This window comes from Pipistrellus kuhlii, unplaced genomic scaffold, assembly GCF_014108245.1.
Source record: "Pipistrellus kuhlii isolate mPipKuh1 unplaced genomic scaffold, mPipKuh1.p scaffold_m20_p_5, whole genome shotgun sequence".
Taxonomy (NCBI): Eukaryota; Metazoa; Chordata; class Mammalia; order Chiroptera; family Vespertilionidae; genus Pipistrellus; species Pipistrellus kuhlii.
Window position 1 is genome coordinate 27897057 of NW_023425551.1, and position 25560 is coordinate 27922616.

The 25560-nt window shown below is 39.2% G+C and overlaps 1 protein-coding gene across 10 annotated transcripts in view; it reads left to right on the forward strand.

Moving 5' to 3' along the window:
* HS3ST5 (heparan sulfate-glucosamine 3-sulfotransferase 5) overlaps positions 1-16709 on the forward strand; it is a 230965-nt gene extending 214256 nt beyond the window's left edge. For 4 of the 10 annotated variants that reach the window (XM_036414172.2, XM_036414169.2, XM_036414170.2 and 1 more), the window contains 2 exons: positions 11375-11513; positions 14986-16709. In XM_036414172.2, coding sequence (XP_036270065.1) covers positions 11407-11513; positions 14986-15916 — 1038 coding nt within the window. In that variant the 5' untranslated portion in view covers positions 11375-11406 and the 3' untranslated portion in view covers positions 15917-16709. Of the gene's footprint in view, positions 1-7048; positions 7128-7971; positions 8308-11131; positions 11257-11374; positions 11514-14985 lie in introns of those variants that run through there. The other 6 variants (XM_036414171.2, XM_045572585.1, XR_006739952.1 and 3 more) reach the window with 4 other exon arrangements.
* Positions 16710-25560: the final 8851 nt, after the last annotated feature.

The window sequence follows — 25560 nt, forward strand, 5'->3', positions numbered from 1 at the left end:
TATTTCAGGAATTAGATCATTCTAACAGAGAAAATAACTAAAAGAAAGCACAAAGGCAAGAAGTACTACCTATTTTGTTTCCTTTGGGAAGGAGAAGAAATTGAGGGAAATATTTCTGTATTTGGTTTGAAATGTCAGTTTTTGCTTGCTGAATGGGAGGAAATTCTACTTCTGGCAAGAAAAAAAATGAAGTGTTGAAATGTAAGGAGAAATAGTGAGAAAGAAAGTAATTAGTGGGGTGCCCAGGGTTGGAGGAGACAAGGGGACATGTGGGTGACTACTAACAGGAACAATGTTTCTTTTGAGAGTGATGAAAATATTTTAAAATGTTGTTGTTATGACTGCATTCTGTAAGGATATTAAAATTCATTAAATTTTATAATTTTAAATGAGAGAATTAAAATGGTAGAATGGTTATGAGAATTATCTACATTAATAAAAGAGAAACATGCAAATTGACCATCACTCTGCTACACTCACCAGCCAATCAGGAGTGAGTATGCAAATTAACCCAACAAAGATGGTGGCAGCCATGAAGCTGGAGTAAGCAGGAGGCTTGGGTTGCCCCCGTGATGAAGGAAGCCAAGCTTCCTGACTGCCCTGGCTGGCCCTGGCCTCCACTCAAGGCTACAAAGTTTTAATTATAGAAGATAAATAAACCCCAGATACCTGCTTCCAGCCAGCCCTTGCCTCCACTCAAGGAAGCACTGAAAAAGAAAAAGAAAAAGAAAAAGAAAAAGAAAAAGAAAAAGAAAAAGAAAAAAAAGAGGTAGAGGGGCTGGGAGCTTTGGTCACTGGGGTGTGGCCAGTCTGCACACCACCATCAGCCCCTCATCCAGGCTGATCACACCCCCATGGCCCAATCCCTGTAAATGGGCAGTTGAATATCGCTTGAGGGGTCCCAGATTGGAGAATGATCAGGCCTGGCTGAGGGACACCCCCACCCTGTGAATAAATTTTGTGCACTGGGCCTCTAGTATATCAATAAAGCTAATACCAATAAAAAAGAAAGTGAGAGACAGTATTGATAAATGTGGATAAATCTAAACAAACAATGATGTGTAAAACAGTAATAACAAAAATAATGCCTAATTTAGAAGGGGTTGAGGAAACAGACTAAAATGAAAATCCTGACCAAAACTATACATACTATTTGAGAGGAGGTGATTGGAGTTAATATTCTAAGTTGATAATTGGCATAATAATTTTTATTTTCAGGTATTATTCATTAATTGGGGGGTCTTCTTTTTCTGCCCTTGATGACTCTATTATAATCCTTCTCCTTCTACCAAGATATTTTTCTGGGAGAAATTGATGATCCAACCAGAGAAAGAGGAAAAAAATATATTAATATTTGTTAATTCCAAATTACTTTCTATCTCTTTCATTTCTTCAAAGTTCTATACTTCAGCAAAAATTACTTTAGCACTCTCAAAACTTGTAACACACAGAATTAGATTTGCACTAATAATGAGCATACAGTCCTGGTACTGAAATTCATGCCAAATCTTCATAGAAAGAAGATGAATTTCCCAAAAACACAGGAAGTGAATGCAGCTAGATTCCATTTTGAACTCTGCAGGTCATTAGCTAGGTGGGCCTCGGCACAATACTTGGGCTACATGTTGTCTTCTTCATCCGTAGAGTGGAGAATAAAATAGGTGTTGTGTCCCTCATATCTTTGTTGTGAAAATCAAGTAAAATGGTGCTTTAAAGCTTTAAAACCTATCAAGTCCCACACAAATAGGCAGTAGTGTTGCAAAAATTGTGTTTTTATGATGAGTAAGTGCATAATAGGAAATCTCCCTCTAAAGTGTTCAGAAAGTTGTACCTATAAGTATTTCCTTAAATATTATATTAAACAAATTGAATTTTCTGAGTCTAACTTGGTAATTTGAATGTGGCACATTCATAATCATTAGTCTGCTAATGGTTTAATTATTCACTTAAAATATTTAATGTTAAATTAGCCTCATCTTCAGTCATTATAAAAGAAATATATAGCTTAGTGTTATAGAGATTAAAATAGAAGAAAAAGTCATTGCTGAGAGGATAATGAGAACTATAATCAAATAAAATATAATGATAAAAGTATCTCCATCCGTTTAGTCTCTTTTTAGAATTAAGAGACTTTTTTATATATATACTGTTTCTTTGTTCCTCACCAAAACAAAATTTGTGAGTTAGGAAATAAGACTAAAAAGCTGACTTTCTGTTTAGTAGTGAATACTACCCTTGATTTTAAACTAAATACATTCAACTATTATTGGGAATAAAAAGTAGAACTAATATTACTATACAATTGACTTCAACTATACAGGCAGAGAGTACTTAGTTAACTTGACTCTTTAATTGCATGAGCCTAACTTACTGGGATGTTCTGTTTGAGCCATCTGTAGAATTGTTACCTCTCCAACTCACACTTTTCTACATAAACATGATATTAAGAGAGTGAAAGATTGTACTTCTGAACTCACCAGCAGGACAAATTTACTAAACTCCCAACAACTACTGAATAAAGTGCAAAGAAAGTTTAGGAGGGGGAAAAAACACACACCCTTCTATATACATTAGTTACATGTACCAATGAGATACTGAGATTAAGACTAATTGGGATTCCTGTCAAAATAAAATTTAATTCCTATCTCTTAAGACATCTTCCTACTAAATGAGACCACTGAACAGAGGCAGAATTAACTGGCTCCTTTTAAGTTTGGTCATTACAAATGCAAAATGAGTATCCTTCTGCAGACAGAAAGCCAGAGGACTACTCAAGCTAACACAATAATGGTAGCTGTGATAAATTATGTATGCAGGATATCAAAAGCTGAATGGAGGGAAGAAATGGAGAACACATTTGAAAACTTGGAATTTGCTCAAAGCTGCTTCTGCAATGATTCCCAGGAGGATAAGCACTCAGCACAGAGCAGTCATAAACTCCGCAGTTCTGTATAATTTATCAGCTTTTTTCCTTTTTATTTCTAACATTGACCCTTCACGGTTAACTGAAGAAACAAAGAGCTAAGTAGCTGCCTTCACTGTTTGCTAGAGCAATTATGAGCATCCTGGCCAATACATTTTCTGCTTAATCTACTAGCGAATGGTCTCGTTTCCTCTTCATGTGCACCCTCTCCCCACAATCGGCTTGATGCGTGCAGAGCACTGGTTTCCCTGCCCTTGTGCTTGCGCCCCTCTTCACTTGTTTCCTTCTCATTACAGCTCTCATGCGATCATTATATTAGAAGAAAAGAAAATTCTTTATGACAATTTTCTTCAGCTGCCCTTGGTTAATTTTTTTTTTTTTCAAAATGTGATTCCTCTGAGTCTCAGACAGTAGGACACATTGAAAGCTAATCAGCAGACTCTTTCTTAAGTATCTTTTCAAAGAAATTTTATGTTTTAAGGTGAAAGGATTGGTTTTCACAGTGATAGACAGTATAGTGTGAAGCAGCCGTCTTGAAAGAGGTCAAGACTGCTTAAAAATGAAGGATAATAAGAAATTAAAATTTGAGATTTATCTCTGGCACTAATTTACCCCCACTACAATTGTCTTTGGTTCCTTATATATTAATATCTTCTATAAGGATACTCATTGAGGGCCACTCTGATAGGATCCTTTAGGATAAAAAAATTTTAGAGCCTGGAAGGATTGCTGAACTTATTTCTTCAAGCCCTTTGTTTCTTGGGTAAAAAAAAAAAAAAAAAAAAAAAAAAAAATCCTGGAAGATCAAGGAGGTTAGGTGACTTACCCAATGTCACATAGCAGGTAACTTGGTTTGAACTTCCTGTTTTGTTTTAATTTGAAGGGAGGAGGGGAGTGGGAAAGAGTTTTCTATCCTATGATAGGAGCAAATGACTGTTAATCCTTGTCTCTGCATTTGCTCATCTGCATGTTACAGGTGATGATACTGCCTTCTTTACCTCAAAGGGTTTCCCATTACTAATCTATTTTAATGAAGCCCCCTGCTGGTTTGTGTGTGTGTGAACATCATCCTCATATGGCACAGGCTCTGCTGTGGATAAGGCACTTAGGAGCGTAAGGCTTTGTGGGTAGTTCCCATGCTCCTAAGGGCTGAGTATCCAGGGAAGGGATGGGCCTCAGGGAAGACCACAGGACTCAGAGAAATAAGAGGGAGTGGAATTCCAGTCCTGTAGGAAAATGTGAAAGATTGTGTTCCTATGTGGTACACTTAAGACAATGCCTGCCTCTTAAAGCCAAAAGGCTGGTAAAAGGAGGCACCACTGGGAAAGAGCCACAACCTACACATAAGTAATCTAGTCTCTGAAGGCTGGAAAGTCTGGCTGCAGGCCTGTACAAATCGTTTGTGCAAAAATAATATGGGGCCTCTTATTCAGAACTTATTAGGAATTTCAAGTCAGTGACAACAAAGCTTTCAACCATGCTTGGGCCCTTCTGAGCACAGAGCCCCAGGCTAATGCACAGGCCACAAGCCCTGTCTGGTCACAAGTATTTATTTTGACAAAGTCTAGTCCAAACACACCCAATAAATTCTTTACTTAGCAAGCGGTCTTGAAGAGTCCTGTTAAAAGAAAAAAAATGGTGCTTTTTGGAGAGTGGTTTGACTATGGCTACTTGGGGAGAAGGCAAGCACCTTCATGAAGGTGGATCTTAGGATCAGGAGATGAGACCCTAAGATCCAGAAGACTTTGTATTTGTGGGAATTCTTCCTTCACAACCATCTAAGAGGATCTGGGCTCTGTGCTTGAAAGAAGATGCAGTTTCCTTACACTTTTATCAAGAGCTGACCTTGAATACTAGAAGAATAGCAAGAGGCAGGGTCAGAGTCTCCTATTCTCCACATCATTTCTGGCAATCTGCAGTGCCCGGCACATTGTTGGTACTCAGTAAATATTTGTTGATGATGAAACATAGCTGGTTATCTCAGTCTGAGAATTAGTGGAGCTCCTGGCCTTGAAATGAAGATCTGAAATTCAGAGTCTAGAATATCTCAGGTAAAAAAAAAAAAAAAAAAAAAAAAAAAAAAAAAAAAAAATTTTAAGTTTTGAAACATGTTAACACTGCAATTTAAGAATATATTAGCCGGCCCAAGAATGGAGACTTTTAGTATTATTTTGAATAAAAACTAATTATAAATTATTTTATAGATTTGTTAAATACAAGATTTTCTAAGACATGTAGTTGTATTTTTGCTAAGGTCACCTAAGAATAACAGCACTGCACTCTTTTTTTTTTTTAAGTTCTGTTATTTAGAGAATATAGTCAGTGGTAGAGTGCAGAGAGAAACTGGAATGAGGCACAGAAAGCTGAGGAGAAAGAGAAAGAAAGAAAGGAAAGAAGGAAGGAAGGAAGGAAGGAAGGAAGGAAGGAAGGAAGGAAGGAAGGAAGGAAAGAAAGAAAAGAAAGAAAAGAAAAGAAAGAAAAGAAAAGAAAGAAAGAAAAGAAAAGAAAAGAAAAGGGAAAGGGAAAGGGAAAGGGAAAGGGAAAGGGAAAGGGAAAGGGAAAGGGAAAGGGAAAGGGAAAGGGAAAGGGAAGGGAAGGGAAAGGAAAGGAAGGAAGAAGGAAGGAAGGAAGGAAGGAAGGAAGGAAGGAAGGAAGGAAGGAAGGAAGGAAGGGGGGAGGGGGAGAGGGGAAAAAAAGGGAAGGGGGGCTGGAGGAAAGAAGGATACTGTGGTGACTCAGGAGAAACATGTAGGCCAGCCCTGCGTGATCAAGAAAGATCTCCCAGGAACCTAAGATCTAAAAGATGGGAATTAAACCAAGGCCTGTGATGAGGGGAGGTGGAAGCATTAATAGACTGGCTAACATTTATTGAGTATTACTATGTGGCAAGCAGTGTTCTAATTACTTTACATGCTCATTTACTCCTCACAGCAGTGCTATGGGGCAGGCTATTAGTATCCTATTGGGATACCCTTTATTGGTGTCCCAGACCTGATAAATGAGGCACAGAGTTATTTTTTCCAAGCTATAGAAACCTTATGTTTCCAGCCCTGAAGCAAAACTGACTGTGGCCTATTCTATTCAAAAGAACCACAAGTTGTTTTGTGTGCTAACCTCTGTACATGTAGCCATTGGGGATACTGTGAAGTTGCTTTGGAGAGAATTAAAAACATCTTTTAAAAACCTGTGAATGGCCGAAACCAGTTTGGTTCAGTGGATAGAGCATCGGCCAGTGGACTGAAAGGTCCTGGGTTCAATTCTGGTAAAGGGCATGTACCTTGGTTGCAGGCAAATCCCCAGTAGGGGGTGTGCAGGAGGCAGCTGATCGATGTCTCTCTCTCATCGATGTTTCTTTCTATCCTCCTCCCTTCCTCTCTGTAAAAAATCAATAAAATATATTTTTAAAAACAAACAAATATGTAAATGATGATAGGGACCGATTAAAGTATATTAAGACTGAAGGTAACATGATCAAATTTTTGTTTGGAAAGACCACTCTGGCATTAGTATGGAGAATAAATTGACCAGGAGCAAACTAATAGTGGAGAGAACATAACTCTAAAACAAAGAGGGTGACCTGAAGATGGGCAGTAACAAATAACAATGCAGAGAAGTAGGTGGATTCTAATAGCATTTTGGAAGTAGAATTTTACTGGCTAAATGGATGTTAGGGGAGGGATAGAGCCAAGGATGAAGGACTCCAAGGTTTCTGGGTTGGGTGACTGTAGTAAGCAGAAGGGGAGCCATTCACAGAGAGTGAAGGGGAAGAGATGCAAGGGAGGGGAGAGGAGTGGTTGGGGATGGGTTGATAGTTAACAAATGTAACCAAGATCTTATGGGAATCAGTGCATAAGAATGTGAATCAAATGGCAGTCAAAACTAATGTAGACTTAGCCAATTTGGCTCAGTGGACAGACTATCAGCCTGTAGACCAAAGGGTCCTGGGCTTGACTCCAGGTCAAGGGCATGTACCTTGGTTGCAGGCTCCTCCCCTGCCCAGGACCTGGTTGGGGCTCATGCGGGAGGCAACTAATCGATGTGTTTCTCTCACATCGATGTTTCTCTCTCTCCTTCCTTCTTTCTTTCTTTCGCTCTCCCTAAAAATCAACGAAAAAATATTCTCAGATGAGGATTAACAAAAAAAACAAAAAACAAAAAACCCAATGTTATTTTGATCACCTACTGTAAAGCTATCAAAAAGAAAGTCAGTTCTTGAATTTTGGGGAGAACAAGTGAAGTTCCTGTGATTCTGGTCAGTCTTAATTATAACTGGTATAATGAGTATTAAAAAGATTTTGTAAATTTAAAAATACTACCTTTCATTGTTGTTATTATTATTATCATCATCATTACTTATTAACATTGTTCCTTTTATCAGGTTCAAGCCACCCAAATGGCCTCTTTTATCTGTCCTTCTATGGAAAATTTTTTTCCTCTTTTACTCTTCTTTTTTACCTTCCTGTACCCTACTTCCAGGTTCAATGGCAGGTAATTTGGGTGGAGTTAAGTGGTTTTGTCGCTCTCATCAATCAGTAAACAAACATTTGTCTCCTAGGTGAGCATCCAAAGCTGGATGAGTGGCTTTGCAATCAAGGGGCCACCTTCCTTGGGGTCAAAGAATTCTGGATTTGAAATCCTTCTTCCACATTTTCCTTCCACATGCCCTTGATCTGCTCATCTCTCTTCATTTTCCACCAAAAAAATAAATAAATAAATAAATAAAATGGATAATAGTTCACAAGTCTGTTGTATTACATAAGATAAAAAATGTAAAAGAAACTAACAGAGAGCCTAGTGCTCAAAAATGGTCCTTCCTGTCCACTGCATAAGGCTGTTGCCCAGGATAAATGAGCTAATACTCAAAAGATGGTCATGGAATAATTCTGCTATATAAGTTCAGTCATTTTTAATGAACTTTGCTACTATTGTTTCTGTTATTGTTTTTATGGGTACCAGGGGCTTGCAGTAACCGCGTCGACAACCCTTTGAGCAGCACTTGGACGTATCTTTATTATTATTTTTCTAATTTCCTTATTTCTTTGTTTCAGCTTGGGAATCATTTCCTTCTTTGCTTAGTGCTGCTTTGGAGAAGCTGCCAGATGTCTTTACAATTTGTCGCTTCTGGCCAGTACTCTGTTATGTAGACATTCTGCTTTGTTCAGCTAAGATGCCGTGTTTATTAAAGCTTTAGTAATCTGGAAAAACGATAATTATGCTGTTCTTGGAATGCAACATGAAAAACACTGAAATATTAATAACCTGTGATGAAGGCAGGCTTAAAATCACTGTAGGTCTTTTACCTTTTTTTAATTAAAAAACTTACACTCTACATAAATTGTCTATTACCATTCTGACTGCTCTGATGAAAGATTAAGATCCCCATAATATGCCAAAACTGGTTTGGCTCAGTGGATCTCTAGTTTATATTCCTAGACCAAAGTCAATAACTTCCAACATTTAAGACTCCCTTTCGGCAAAGGCTCAAGCACTTCATGATGTTGTATTAGTAAACCGAAAGGCATATTGGCCCTGGCAAGGTAACTCAATTGGTTAGAACTGTGGTTAGCAAACTGCGGCTCTCGAGCCACATATGACTCTGGCCCCTTGAATGTGGCTCTTCCACAAAATACCATAGCCTGGGAGAGTCTATTTTGAAGAAGTGGCATTAGAAAAAGTTTAAGTTTAAAAAAATGGCTCTCAAAAGAAATTTCAATTGTTGTACTGTTGATATTTGGCTCTGTTGACTAATGAGTTTGCTGACCACTGGGTTAGAGCATCAGCCTACTATGCCAAGGTTGCAGGTTCAATCCCCAGTCAAGCCACATACAAGAATCAACCTATGAAAATAAAAGTGCATCAAGAACTGAAAATACAGAAAAAAATCGATGTTTCTCCCTTCCTTTCTCTCTTTCTCTCTAAAATCAATCAATAAATAAAAATTTATTTTAAAACAATTTTAAAGGAATCTTGAGTGTTAAATTAACCAAGTATTTTTTTGTTTTCTCCAAGCAAACTTTATTCAGAGGCTGCTATATTGACTCTTGGCATGTTGTCTGAGACCGGTTATATTATATAATAAAACAGAATGCGATTTCACTCCTATGCCCTAGAGAAACTCATTAGAACTATGCATTTGGCTTTCTCACATCTCAAACATTCCAAGAGATTTCAGCCTAACAATATAAGTGTTAATCTTTTGTTTTTGTTAAATGAGCCATCTTTCTTTGAACAGAAAATATATTGTTAGCATTCTAATATTTAACAGGAGTTTCCATTAAACTGACATTTTATTTATATTAAAAATAGACTTATATTTCTCAAAATCCAATTGTACAATTAATGAGAATGTCATTTATTATTTTCCTCTTTAAAATGAACTGTAAGAATTAATTTATCAGCCTCCCAAAGGTAATCAATTGTGCTTTATTTTTGGTAAGTGCCAAATATCCATAAAGTTCTTTCCCATAGTTATCTTCATTTTACAGATGAGAATACCAAAATTTAGAAAGTTTCCATTACAAAATTAAACCAAAATGTGACTGGGAGTCTTTGACTTTCAATCCAGTGGTCTTTGCACTTCACCGTGGATGACTCATTCACATTAATTGTGATCTCAAATAAAAATTATCATTCTCACCCTGACCAGTTTGGTTCAGTGGGTAGTGCGTCCATCTGTGGATCAAGGGTCTCAGGTTCGATTCCAGTCAAGGGTATGTACCTTGGTTGCAGGCATATCTCCAGTAGGGGGTGTGTGGGGGCAGCTGATCGATGTTTCTCTCTCATTGATGTTTCTAACCCTCTATCCCTCTCCCTACCCCTCTGTAAAAAATAAATAAAATATATTTTTTTTAAATTATCATTCTCCTCAGTGTCACAGTGGATATGAAGATGCTTTTGAGGGTGTAAGTTATCAATATATTTATATAAATAAAGTATAGGAGGCAGTGCTAAGCCAGTCCTACAAACATAGGGCTGGGGAAATGAAACCTCCCAATGAAAGAACACGCCCCCTCACACACACACACAATGAGTCTATTTAAGACATCTCATATATAAAGGACTGGTCTGAAAGTAGCAGCTTATCCCACAGAGCAAAACCTCCATGGTAATAACTGGGCTTTTCATAAAGGGAGAATCTACAGCCCACTGCTGTAGTCCCTCTTCTTGGGTCACTATATTGAGCTACAATAAGAATCTTATCTTGAAAGGGGGTTTTGATTTATTTTTAATAAAAAGGCTGAATTGGAAGCTTGCGTTTTTCCCCAAATTTAATAATAGCGCTAGTAATGTCTTACACGTTTCGCTAGCCTTATTTCAGGTGTGACGTCAAAGCTCCCAGTTAACCTTCTGTTATAATGTAATAGGAAGACCGATATCACCAAACCCACCCACCCAAAGGAGGGGTCACAGAGGAGGGACCTAAGACTGTTTTCAGTCCAATTCAGAAACTGGCAGAGAACTTGAAGGAAAGATCAGGTTACTTGATGCCACTCTACTTAAACATCTGGGGTCCTGCTAGTAAACCCTGATGACTTTAATAAGTAAAGAAATAGCTTTTGATCTTGCTCGCTTCCTTCACTCACAATTAGAACAAAACAACATAAGTTGGTAAAATGTTATGCCCAAAACAATAACTTACTGAATTGGGGTTTCAATTTCTATATTTGCCCTGTTATTCGGAGGCAGAAACTTCAGTTTACTGGTTGCCCTGCCAGTAAACCTCAGATTGCTTAGTTGCTCATGTTATCAATACTTTTAATGGCTAACAACAACAAATATCCTATATAATAAAAGGCTAATATGCAACTTGACCAAACTGCAGAACAACCAGTCACTATAATGCACACTAGCCACCAGGGGGCAGATGCTCAACCCAGGAGTTGCCATCTGGTGATCAGCATACCCTTATAGGGGGTGTGCAACTCAGCCAGAAGCTGGGCTCATGGTTGGTGAGCTTAGCAGTGGTGGCAAGAGCCTCTTCCACCTCCATGGCAGCACTAAGGATATCCATCTGCCAGCTTAGGCCTGCTCCCAGGCCTAAGTCAGTAGTCGGACATTCCCCGAGGGCTCCTGGACTATGAGAGAGTCCAGGCCGGGCTGAAGGACACCACTCCTCCATGAGTGCCCGAATTTTATGCACCAGGCCTCTAGTAAGCATATTTGTACAGCCATATATATTTATTATTTGTTGCAATATGTGCATTTTAATTTACCTTGACAATTGTCCAGCAGGTTCTGTCTGGTTAGTAGTATCTTCTCCCAATTTTGTATTTGATCTTAAAGGCCAGGAAAAGGAAACCAAGTTTTGCTAAATACTCATGAACATTGTCAAGGTTGGTATGAGGTCTGTTCTTCATGCAGCATCACTTAATTACCTGTTTTCCTACCCCTGCTTAGCTTTGTGACAAAGAGAAGACCACTAATGAGTCCCCTTCTATCCCCATCTCTCAGGCTACAGAAGTCCTGAAGGTTGATGGAGGGCCATGCTATTCAAACAGCAGGTGTGGCTGAGACAGAAGCTCCTGGTGCTGGGAAGCCTTGCTGTTGGAAGTCTCCTGTATCTAGTCGCCAGAGTTGGGAGTTTGGATAGGTAGGTGATTAAACATATACCTATGCCCATGTGACTTTACGTGTTTCTTGACTTAAATTTCCTTAGGACATAATTTTAAATCTACCCTTTTGTTTTCCTCCTTCAAAATTCCCAAGAAACATGCTTTTTTGCAGTATTGATTTTGATCTATTGAGCCTTTAAAACAGAGATCCAAGTTGCTCAAACCAAGGTGTTCGTCAGGATCCATTTGTATTCTGTGTACACTGACATTTATTTTCAGAGAAGGGATAAAGCCATGTACAGGGGAAATGTCCATTTTCTAAAGCTCACTTTGGTCTGTGTGCATCTGGTTGTTGACCTCTAGCCATAGCAAGATGGTGATGATGTATTTAGGTATTTTCATTTTGAAATTTATGAGTGAGCCATTAACGTGCTACCAGGAGAGTTCAAATTATGTTTGTGCCTATAAAGGAGCTCGTCAAATTTGGAACCCACTGCCCTGGAAAGATGGCTGCAGGCGTGGGGAGTTTGAACTATGTTAATTGGCTCTGGTTTCCAGGAGTTGGATATACCAGACAAGGAGCCTGTCACTCAGAGTAATTGCCCAGAAACCAATGGAAAATCTATGGAGAGGAAATTTACAGAGCCAGGGGTTGGCTCTAAATAAGCAAACAGTTGAAAGGTGCACAACCTGCAGAAGCCAAGCAATATCATCTGGCTTCACAATGAACACCTCTGGGCTGTCCAACTTCCAGTGTGACTGTAAAGGACAGAGAACTGAATTTCTGAAAAGTGAAGCTTCCTTCTTTGCTCTTTAAATTAACTGTTGCTCTGGAAAGGCTGACGTGTGTTCTCCATGCATTCAGTTCACATCTTCTGTGAAAATGCAGCCACACTTTAAAATGAAAATATCTCCCTTGCAGTTTTCCTTTTCTAATCTATAGATCTTATTACCATGGATAGTGACCAAACAATATAGCAATGGTCTTTCTTTCTGCCAGTGTCAGTTTTGACTGGTAAAGTGAACCCCTTTATCTTTTTCAATTAAAAAATCCAGCGTAAATGTCCATGTACTAGTTGCTAACTATTCGAAATGGTATGCTCGGTTTATCACTGACTTCAAGTAATTCCCTAAAGGTAGTGTTTAGTTATTAGTGAAAAGCCTTAAGGTGGTATCATTGTCCTATGTCCATAAAGGGACTTTTATATCAAGTTCTTCCCAATCATTTCCTTTTTATTGAGTAATTGATCTAATGGTCATTAAGGTATTAGTTACTTAGTTGGTTCTTTTCATTTTTCACCTAGTTTATAGTCTCAAATGGGATCATTTTTATAAGAAGATAGATCGCTTATTGGGCTTTCTCAAAAGTTCGCAGTTGAGAGTATGAGTGGGTTGCATCTAAAATTTACCCTTCCTGACTTACGCTTATCTTATAGTAACTCTGAATGGTAGGCTGAGCTCGGTTACTTTTACAGTCCCTTCCAATCCTTAGAGTCCATGTTACATAGTCTGAGCCCCATGCTCAGAATCTACTTTTCAAGAAGTCAAAACAAGGTGATATTTTCTCCAATTTTGAGTTATGGAGTCCAACAAGCAATTGTTCGGCAGACCATGAACTCCCAGGGTAGCAGGTGGAAAGAGGAAAGAAGAAAGACAAATGGCCCTTTCTAGAGGTAGGAAAGGGACTCTATTTCAGCCTCTCTCAGCCAGAATTCCTCAGGAGCATTAAGTCCTACAGAAAAGGACTTGACTATTGCTTTAATTCTTTCAAGGATGATAGACACTAGCATCATTCTAGATGCACAAAAGAGAAGTCCATCCAGTATATTCAATGGATGTCTTAGGCAATTAGTCCTTACTTGTCAATCAAGAAGAGCTAAAAGGTGAATTTGTGAGGTCCCAAGCAATGTCACAATTAAAAACATCTTTGACTCTATGTGTGTTGCTCCTTTTATATCTTCATTTAGAACTCCAGTGTTAATCTTTACAAATTTGTGTAAACAAAATTTATGTTTCTCTAACATAGTGACTGTGATAAACTTTTTTATAGTGTTCCATATTTTCATGTTTTCCATGATGAGCATGAGTTGTGTTTAAAATCATAAAAAAAAAAAACAAGCACCGCAAAAAAAGTAAACTACGTTTATATTTTTGCTTAAGCATTTGAATAGGCTGTTTACACAGAGCACAAGCCAAGCCCTTTCTCTTCAGTTCTGCAGAATGCCTTGGCATGACTTTGAGATTCTCCTCTTCTCCTTTTAAAGTTAACATTACAGAAGATAAGAAAGGGACAATAGAGTCTCTTGTGAAATGTAAAAAAGAAACTTATTGACACAGAGAAGTAGACACAGACTCCCAATTATTGGGATAACTAGAGGTTTCAGTTGAAGGCATCGGCTCAAGAGTCATTTTTACCAGGCTTCTACCCTTTACCAAGATGGTTAAAATGCCTTTCCAAATAATCCTAGGGAAATTATAATGAATTTCAGTTCTATTCCAGACTATACACCAAAGGAAACTCAATGTACTAACCATATATATTAGCTATGCCAGATTAAACAGCCACTCCAGTCTAATAGCATTATATTTATCACCACACCTTTTTCTCTGAGAGAAGCAGTGGAAGTAGTTCATTATTTAAGGCAATGTTGAAGTGGGAATCCTTCTTTCTGGCTCCATTGATTGCATCCCTTTCTTCATGAACTTGAGTTCCTGATTTAAACGGTTTTGGCAATAAGGACCTGAGGTTTCTGGCCCTGCTAAGGCTGTGTTGATTTCTGGTCCCAGGCGTGGTAAGTGATGTACAGAACTTGCTGATGGCATTGGGTTTGTTCCTACATTTAACCAAGTAAAAACATAACCCTGACCACTTTAGATAGGAAGAAAAGAAATACAGTACTCTTCCAGCTGTCCCTAAGGACAACAACAAAAATTCTCAAGAGGATGAAAAGCTCAGCAAGTGCCAATTTTGGAATTTTTCAGGTTGATGATGCAAATAACCAAAGGCAGAGACTGCAACCTCTTTTCGGTTTATGCATCAACAGTTTTTAAGAACCATAGGAATGCCGCAAGATAGTAATACACACGAAACCCAAAAGACTAGCCTCCAAGCTGCCCTTCAGCCTCCCAGCTCAAGATTATAATTTCCCACCTTTCACATTCTCTAATAATGTTAACTGGTGAGCTGTTAAAAAGCTATTAGTATGACTGGTGTCACTTGTCTGTCCTGTACTGTGTGAACATAAGTACGTGCTGTAGTCAATTAAGTGCTTGGTGAATAAAAAATTTAAGGAGCACTAATAAAAAAAAAAAATCCCATCAATTATGTGTGCTCTATTTAATACAGTGTTGCTTAAAATAAAATTTCTCAGACATATGTTCATTATGGATTGCGTCAGGCAGGGAAACAGTGGTTTTATTTATGCATTTAAAGTCTTACTCTGACTGGTGAACCAGGAAAATGAGAATCTAGTGGCAGTGAGGTTCTTACAGTGTCTCTGTTGTTTGCAGGCTACAACCCATTTGCCCCATTGAAGGCCGATTTGGAGCCCGCGGGCAGGCTGACTTCCCGCTCCGTGCCCTGCAGTTCAAGCGCGGCCTGCTGCACGAGTTCCGGAAGGGCAACGTTTCCAAGGAACAGGTTCGCCTTCATGACCTGGTCCAGCAACTCCCCAAGGCCATTATCATTGGGGTGAGAAAAGGAGGCACCAGGGCCCTGCTTGAGATGCTGAACCTCCATCCAGCTGTGGTCAAAGCCTCTCAAGAAATCCACTTTTTTGACAATGATGAGAATTATGCCAAGGGCATTGAGTGGTATAGAAAAAAGATGCCTTTTTCCTACCCTCAGCAAATCACAATTGAAAAGAGCCCGGCATATTTTATCACAGAGGAGGTTCCAGAAAGGATTTACAAAATGAACTCATCCATCAAGTTGCTGATCATTGTCAGGGAGCCAACCACAAGAGCTATTTCTGATTACACTCAGGTGCTAGAGGGAAAGGAGAGGAAGAATAAAACTTATTACAAGTTTGAGAAGCTGGCTATAGACCCTAATACCTGCGAAGTGAACACAAAATACAAAGCAGTAAGAACCAGCATCTACACCAAACATTTGGAGAGGTGGTTGAAATACTTTCCGATTGAGCAATTTCACATTGTGGATGGAGATCGCCTCATCACGGAGCCTCTGCCAGAACTTCAGCTCGTGGAGAAGTTCCTAAATCTTCCCCCGAGAATAAGTCAGTACAACTTGTATTTCAATGTTACCAGAGGGTTCTACTGCTTGCGATTTAACGTTATCTTTAATAAGTGCCTGGCTGGCAGCAAGGGGCGCATTCATCCAGAGGTGGACCCCTCTGTCATTACCAAATTGCGCAAATTCTTTCACCCTTTCAATCAAAAGTTTTACCAGATCACTGGGAGGACACTGAACTGGCCCTAAAATAATAAGTCAGACAACACCATGTGTTGTGCCTGGAGACACGCAATGTCTCCTCTCCATTGAAATATGCACTTTTCCGAGACACAACTATCCAAGTCATGTTTCCATCTCTACTTGTATATACACAGTGTGTGACCAAAATATAAGTCCAGTTCTTTTTTTCTGATGAAAATGTACAAAAACAATTTGCTGTCTGCTTAGTTGCATCTTTGAAAGACAGGTTACTAAAAGAAGAAGTGGTGGTATTGGGGGAAAGGGACTTCAGCTATTCTCAAAGAGTTAGTCTTCCTTTGTGTCAGAATTTGTCACCCGCCATTTACATAAATTGAAGCCAAAAGATGAATGTGTGAAAAGTACCAATGGCTGTGAAGCTGCAGGAAGGAGAGGATTCGGTTATGCATTCTTTTCTAAGGGAAAGCTGGCTCTTTAATTCAGATGCTGAATTGGTGCCAGGAAAACAGAAAATGCTATTTTCTTATGATTTAAAAGGATGTCCTATCTCCTAAAATTGACATTGTCCCAAAGTTCCTGTGGTGATTTTGCACTATTGTTTTCTCGTATGGACCATGATGTCACTTGTAGCATGTCGATCATACATTGGTAAGTCCTTTCGCTTCCATGTTCTATGTCAACAAAGAGAAATGTCATGTACATAGTGTATATTATTGTAAATACTTGTTTCACACTAAGTAACTCTATTTTGTAAACTGAATATGGCTATTTAATTTATTGTGAAAATTAAATTTATTGTGGTATTTAAAAATGGAATGGATTAAAATTACTCTATGTGCAACTTTTCTTTTCAATTCATTTTTGTTATACATGCCCACTGCTGGGTCCCCAAACCAAAGCTGTTTATGTGCACATTGAGAGCACCTGGAAACATGCACTTCTCCATTGGATTCCTGTACCCTTGTGAGATTTATTTATGAAGTGAAGTTGAGTATATTAAAAAAAAAAAAAAAAAAAAAAAAGTTTCAACTATCTGGAAATCTAGTAGAATAGCCCTCAAAGAACACTTGTGCTGCTCTGCTACAACTTTATAACAATTCATTTTCTTGCAAATACTGCTGTGCCAGGAGAAAGACAAGAAATACTTTAACATAATCGATGCAGAGAAGAATCACAATTTTATTTGAACCTCTAATCAGAGCCAGACCGGTAGAGAAATTGAGTAAAATGAGATTAGAAAACATGTGTGGCCTCTGTACTGAAAGCTGCTGATGCTTCAAAAGTGAATACAAAGTCTCAGAACTCCCTCTTTGAGATGAAAATATTATCAATGTACTCAGAAATGATCAAATTGTGTAGTGTTGTCATTACTAACATAAACATAATAACTCATATTTCCATCCACAGAAATTAATGCTAAATTGGGTGCTTACTAACATCAAATAGATTATATATGCTTAAATATAATTCAGACAACCATGGAAAGAGATATCAGCAAAAATAATAATAAAAGATGGATTTTTCCCCAGCACAATTGCTTGCATTTGAGAGAGTTTAGTTCAACACCCCATTGAGAGGGCCTAGAGAAATCAACAAGTTATAATGGATTTGTCTCTATGAGTTGTTTATCCTGTCCAGTGATTTGATGGTGAGCTTTTACAAATAAACAGCCCTTTCCCTCCCAGTGTCGGTATATATTGCTTCTCAAGCTACAGCCTTGGTAATCTTTGCTGTTTCCATTCTCAATGATGCTGTTCTCTCAACACGGAACAAGCCTGACACCAGCACTGACAGGCTGGCTTCTCGCTCACTGTGCAATAACTCTGGAGTGAGAGTCTTCTGTCTAAATGTCAATCACATCTCCCTTCCACCATGAATGGAATCAAATATAAGGAATCTGTCATCAGATTCCTCTGTGCCTCAACTCTCAGCTAATCATCAGAGGGAACTCTTTGAATATTACATTCGGGACATGATCACACATTGCCATCATTAATTTTATTATAACGATTCCTAGAGCACTATACAGCTAATAGGTTTTAAACCAGTGACTGTCCAATTATGCCCCGTTGGAATACTGATGTTTCAAAAACTCACCCTAGATGTTCCACCAGTAAAACTGAAAAATGGCAATCCTTTTCAAGACTCAGAGAAATTTTAAAACCATGAACAGGAGTTTCTCAGTAATAATCTTTTATATTCCCAATTTTTCTTAAAACTTTGCTACTGCTATCAACAGTGTATATCAGAGTTCACTCTAAGGAACTCTATTTGACTTATGCTCACTTTTATCATTTGTTATTTTTAGCTCAATAAGCCAGCATTTTTGCATCACATTCAGAATTTAAAAAAAAAAAAAAGAGTGCTTTATTTCCCGTTAATCTACTTCCTAAATAAGTTTGAGAATTGTTTTATTAACATTTGGAGCCTCCCCACAGAGATCTGGCCTGAGGGGGTGGGGTGGGTTTGGAGGCAGGTTTCATTTCACCGAAACAACAAACAAATAAACAAAAGCCACAGCCACAGCCGATTGGGCTAGGCAGAGAAATAAAAAGCCTGTGACTTAATAGCATACTTCCACAAGAGGCTTTAAACCTCCTTGTTTAGAAAAACGTTTTCTGTTGTCATCACACAGGGACAGGGGAACCTCTGGAGAAATTGTCAGCTCATTGCAATAGCCCCACTAGGGTTCTCTTGAATAAGTTATTCCTTTTACATCATGAAAGCTGTATTCCCTCCAGAGGCCTGGTTGGCACCATATGGCTTTGTGAGACAGTTCTAGCTGCAAAGAGAAAGAAACCGTGTAAGCACCGCTGAAGTTTCTGCTGGACCATAAAGCTGAAATTACACCATTTGGGAAGCCAAGGAATTCCAATTATACAAACAGGAATTAAAGTCTCAAAAGAGTGAGAGACACTAGGGAACAGAGGGGGAAAGAGGCATGCAAACCCATAGATAAGACATCCCAATTCCAAGTATATCACTTACTCACTTGAAATCACCTCACTCAAACCCTCAAATGATTAAGGTGATGAGTTTTCCAACCAATTGCCTACTAGTGAAGGGAAAATCAAAAACATTTGGCTAATGTATGATAAAGCAAAGGCACATCAATCCCTCATATTGGCATCTGATCTGAGATTTGGTAACTTTGGAGTTGATGGGCCAGCAAGAACAGTCATTAATTTCTAGTCCAGACCCACTAAAGCTGATGGAGCCAATGAGAGCACTACTTGGGGTGCTGCACCTGGCACAGGGGTCCTGCAGGAAGACAATCTCAAGAACCTGTGGGAGCTTTCCTGGGATACTGGAGAGGTACTGTTGCTAAAGAAGGTGGGGCCTCGGGACAGACAGGTGCAGTCCAAACCCCAGACTTGACAATAAGCTTCTGCTTTGTCCAAGCAGCTTGCTAAATAGGACTGCCTTGCTAAGCCTAATTTAAGAATTTTTCAGGGATGGAAAATTCAAATGATTATAAATAGTGTCTGCCTGCTGAAGTTTTTGTGCTCTTTCCGCATACTCAGCAGCCATTTTCCACTTAGGAAAATAGCCTACAGTCTAAGAGAAAAAAAAGAAAAAAGAAAAAAAACTTTGCTGGAAACATTCTCCTTAAAAATGATGAAATACAGAAAAATCATAGCAATTTGGGCTAACAAGGTGAAAATATAGAATATATTAAGGCAAATTAATTGCTGTTATTCTCTACTACACAAAATGTCAAACTATAATAACAATATATTGAAAAACATTTAATTGTACCCTGTTTTATCAAATAAAAACCTCTTAATTGGTATTTTTTCCAAATTGATTTTATTCAAGTATTTCAATAACAGTCTTTCATCTTAAAGAGGTTATATATGCCCTCGAGTAACTGTTTATCAATTTTTATAGCTAGTGCTAGGATGAAATTTGGGCCAAAATATGATCATTTGGTAAGGGTCTAATAAATGTACCTTACTACATATCTCACAAAAACCTCGTGCACTTTGAAAGATTTATTTATAATTACATTTGATTGTACCTTTGAGGAATAGGAATGACATTTCATAATGGTTAGAGAGGGATTGAGGAGTTGAAAAGGCATACTATGCTGATAGCAATATGTATTTCCTATAGCAGGGACCTGATTGGTGTCAGTCACATAAAGCAAGCTGCAGCATGCCTGCCTGCTCCCTTATCGGACCAGTTCTGTCACTTCTGAATTTATGAACATAAATGTCTCCAAGTCTTAGGGAACCGTTGGTAAAAGGGTTAAACATACATGCCATTCCCCTTTAAAGAGTCCACCCAGAAGGTGAGTCACTCCCAGTAGACTGGGAACATCATTTCAAAGAGCTGACTTGCCTCCGGCTCACCCTGCAACATTTCTAAATTCACACACCTCTGCTTTGCATTTCCTTTCCTTTAATGACACCAGGGGAAAATCTTGAAGGCCAACTACAAAACTGCCAGTTCCTTTAGTGAGGGCACTAGGGTTTGAACATAGAGTATAAAAGAACCTCTAATTGGTGCATGGCAGGTCCTCTAACACTAGGTCCTGCAAATAAATTTTAAGGTAAGGCCTTCCAGCAACACCAGATGACAATATCACCACACCAAAGAGAATCTATGCTAATAAAAGGGTAATATGCTAATTAGACCAGGAGACCTTCCGAACAAAAAACCATGGTGGCAGGGCCAAGGTAGAGGTGATCAGGCCAGGAGGGGAGGGCAGCTGGGGGCGATCAGGCTGGTGGTGGGGAGGGACAGTAGGAGGTGAGCAGGCTGGCAGGGTGGGGGCAGTTGGGGCCAATCAGGCTGGCGGTGGGGGTGCATTTGGGGGTGAGCAGGCCAGCAGAGGAGGATAGTTGGAGGCGATCAAGCCAATAAGGGAGGGAAGTTGGGGGCAAGTGGGCCAGCAGACAGAGTGGTTAGGGGCAATCAGGCAGGCAGACAGGTGAGCGGTTAGGAGCCAGCAATCTTGGATTGTGAGAGAGATGTCCCAGATTGGAAAGGGTGCAGGCCGGGCTAAGGGATTACCCCCCATGCATAAATTTCATGCACTAGACCACTAGTTAATAGCATAAATGGGTGGGTTAAAGTTTAGAAGCCAGAGGAAGGAACAGATAACAACCTGAAGGAGTCTGGAGGACGTCAGTGAGATGATGCTTAAATGGAGCACAAGATCAATGTACCTCACAAAGCAGACAAGCAGTAAAAATGGACTCCTAGATGAGGCAGACAGAACAAAAGCATGAGGTCTGGAAGAGACTAAGAAGTCCGCAAAGCTGGACAGTTGTGCAATGTCTAAGAGAAGATGAAAACTAAAAATGGAAACTGTGCCAGAACTCCCCAGGCCTTGAGCAAGCCCTACCTGGGAGCATACCCCACCACTCAGGATGAGGGGCCCTTGCCTGCCTTCTTGGGTCTGTACCTGCTGATCCTTAAAAGCTACATATTTAAGAATGGAGATGAGATGACAAAATTATTCTAAATCTTCTTTCAAACAATTGGCACCCAGAGAATTATAGTTTTCCTTCCCACTCTTGTTTACTCGTTGGATCTCTCACTTCTCTTCTTGGCCAGCAGCTTTGCTAAAGCTGATGGAATCCTTCATATCTGGCTCATTTTTTCCATCAGGACTGAGGCAAAGGTATTTTTTGAAAGCCAGTTCTCTGCATATGCAGTCTGTGGAAGTTATATTGTCTGTCTGTCACTGAGCATCTCACGTAAGTCCACTCATCCTGAAACCAGGACACAGAGAATGAGAAGTCAAATACAACAATCTCTCACAAGAAAAGCCTAATAATAGTATTTTCAAAAAAGTGTGCAGCGAATATATTTGCTTCATTGAAAACAAAGGATATGTAACCTAAATTTTGGGGGGTGAAATGGACAAGTCAATCCATCTCTCTGGGATTCAGCTTCCTGTTAAATAAAATATAAGAATCAGAATAAGGATGTTTAAAATATTGCAATATGACTTCGTACCAATAGATTAAAGTGGTTATTGGAGCATTCCTTGTGACATTGTCACAGAATCAGGAATTTAAAGGTGGAGTAAAAAGAGGTCAGACTCAATGTACTCTGCTGTTCTTGTGCATAGGATTGCTCCAAAATGCTTTGTGTCTATGGCTTTGTGTGTCTCCATTCCTTTGCAGACCGATCTGTCCTTCAATATAACCTTATTCTCAGCTTTGGCTTCCAACTTTCTCCTTCTGAGTTAATGAACTTTTACTGTGTAACAAAATACCCACAAACATCTTATTTAGCTCAGGATGCTGTTGCTCATCTGGGCAGTTCTACTGGTCTGGTCAGGCTTGGCTTCCCTCTGCTGGCCTCCCTCCTGCACCTGTGGTTTCTGGCAGATCCTGTTGGTGATCTAGGGTGTCCTCTCTTAAATGTCAGGTGGCTGGTGCTACTACTGGGTTGGTGCCACTTGCTGATGCTCGCTTTTAGCTGAGTGACAACAGTGCCTGGGCCATGTGTGTCTCATCACTTAGTAGACTTGTCTGGGCTTCCTCAGATGGTAGAGGGGTGTAAAAAGTAACAAGAGAAGGCAAAACCAATGTGCAAGCACTTCTCAACCATCTGCTTACATTATGTCTGAAATTTCTCATTGGCCAAAGTATGTCACATGGCCAAACCCACAATTCATATGAGAGAGGACTAGATAACCTTGGACCTCTCAACCTTGATTCTATCATGATGAAAAATATAATTGTAGTAATAATTCACTAAAAAACTTTATTTTCCTCAAGTCCTAAAGAAACATAATAATAAAAAGAAAGGTAGTTGGCCAAATAATACCTTCCTTGAGGATACTTACATCCTAATCTTAGGAACCCATGCCTTTGGTACCTCCTATAGCAAAAGGGACTTTGCAGATGTGCTAAAGTTTAGAACTTGAGATGAGGCGAGTTTCCTGGAGTATCTGGATGGGACCAGTATAACCATAAGGGTCCTTGAAGGTAGAAAAGGGAGGCAGAAGAGGACAGTAGGAGGGAGACTGTAATGGAAGAATGGGTTGAGTTTGGAAACCTTCAGAGAGATGTCACATTTCTGGCTTTGAAGACGGAAGGAGGGAGGACATGAGCCAATGAATATGGACAGCCTTTAGACACTGAAAAAGGCAACAAAAAAAAAAAAAATGGATTTCCCCTAGATCCTCCAGAAGGGAATATAGCCCTGCCAACTCCTTGATTTTAGTCTAGAGAGACTCGGGTTGGACCTACAGAAATGTAAAATAATATGGCTGTAATGTTCTAAGCCACTAAGTTTATGGTAAGTTGCTATGCAGCAACAGTAAATGAACACAAGAAATAAGGGGAAGCAGAGTGCTCACAACATGTACACAACTATGTCATATTTAATCAGCATATGAGCCTTTCATCAAAGGGTGATGTGGCAATAGCGCCACAAAGGAAGTTTACAAAGCAAGCAAGCAGAGGGAAAGAGGGCCCCTCCAAGTTCCCCAAGGCAGACGCAGGCCCAGTGACCCTCTAGGAGGTGACTCCCTGGTGGTAGAAACACAGAGCAAGCCTCATTTCTTCTGGGACAACTCCACTGATTCTCAAAGGGTAAAAAACTGCTATAATGGTAAATTACAGATAAGTTTATGGTGATAGAAATGACAGGACATTTTTTAATATCTTTAACATGATGGTTTTTGCTCTCAAAAGAAAACATTTCCCCATCTTCTTACAAGTTCATAGAATCTAGCCTTGGTCCAGAAAATCTGAAGCTCCCAAAGATGGGAGGCAGGAGCCTTGGTCTTATCCCAGACTGGTCCTAGGATCTCCTCCCAATGGCTTTGGAAATTCTGCTATGGGGAACGACAAAGACCTGAGTTCTGTCTCCTAGGCTTAATGAATTTCAGAGGCATTTATTGATCACCTAGTATATTCCTAGCTTCTGAAAGATCTATCAATTACTAAAGGTCACTAGGAAAGCCAGAATCAGAGCTGTGACTAGAATATAGCCCTCCAGAACTCCAGCCCAGGGCCGCTCATCCAGCAAAGTCTCTAAATGGCCCCATTTATTATTTATGTCTGCTGACTTCCTAAAAGGATTTGAGGTGGCCATTTTCTAATTAAAATTTGTTTCTAATCTCTTTCTAATCTTGTTTTATTGGCTATATTTCAACACGATATTTAATCAACCTTGAATAGTAATATGTATCGAGTCTTTATAAAAATATGAATTAGCATTAAAAAGAAAATGTTCACACATTTAGTATACATGTAATATATATGGACATATTTGTATTTGTAATCCTGTTGAAAGAACCTAATAATAGTGGTTCCTGATAGAACTAATCAAAACCATTCTTTTGTCAGCATTACCTGTCGATTTAACTCAGCTACCTTTTAAAAATTACATTCCCAAAGGTGTTTCAGTCTATCCAAACAAAGTGAATACACAGAGAGAAAAAGAAAAATTCAGAAAATTAATATTTCAAAAGCACACATCAAGCAATCTGAAAGCAAACACTTTGATGAAAGAACACACTTACTTAATTAAAGTGTCACTACATACATTACAAGAAGTTCCAATGTTAAAAGGACGTTGTCTTGCTAATTCCAAGATATTGAAGGTGCTTACATGGCAAGTATTTAATATGCCACAATTGTGTGCACATGCACATGGACAACAGTTTGCATGTGTGTGATCCTCAGCGGTTCTGTGACAGTGTCCCAGCCCCATGTGATGATCCCATTACTTTTCAGCTTAACCATCACCACAAACCTTTTACCTTGGAATTGTATCGGGTGTCCCTAAAAGCACAGTTAAATGTAAAGACAAATTTAAAATCAAAGTGTTGCCGAAACTGGTTTGGCTCAATGGATAGAGTGTCGGCTTGTGGACTGAAAGATCCCAGGTTCGATTCCGGTCATGGGCATGTACCTTGGTTGCGGGCACATCCCCAGGGGGGCGTGTGCAAGAGGCAGCTGGTTGATGATTCTCTCTCATTGATGTTTCTAACTCTTTGTCCCTCTCTCTTCCTCTCTGTAAGAAATCAATAAGATATATTTTAAATAAATAAATAAATAAATAAATAAATACAAAATGTTTACTTGGTATGATTGTCTACATCTATTGTGTTTGAGACACTAATATAAAAATAAAGCAGAACTAATTAGTAGGCAAACTCAAGCCTAAAACTCTGAAAACATGGAATTAATAACTCTCTCCAGAATCCTGAAATGTCCTTGGGAGATATATGCTGAAGACCCAAACATCACTAAAATCAAAAGCTGTCTGAGGTGAGGGCTCAGAATAATCATGACAGGATAGCCCCATTCTTAGCTTTACAGCTGCCGCCAACTCATGGGAAAGATGCAATGGGAGCAGACACCTGGAGCATTGTCTGTGTTTATGCTCACACACTAACCAGTTGAATTCAGCCACACAAACACTTCTTTTGGATGGAGTTTGTTGAAATTGGTCGAATTATTAGTTACTATGTGATTATCTTCAAAAAAGTTACTTCAACCTTTCTAATTTCTCCTTCAAGCAATTGAAACATCAGGAGAAAGAACTTAAAAGTTCTTTGAATGAAATTACTCTTTTTAAATCTTTTCAGCTGTCTCAGGCTCCACATGGGTCCCAACCCCTGCCACATGCTCTCAACACATTCCCAGGAGTCCTCAAGAGCCTTTGAGCTCTGCAGACACACCAACCAACCAGCACCACGGGCACCAGTCAGCTGT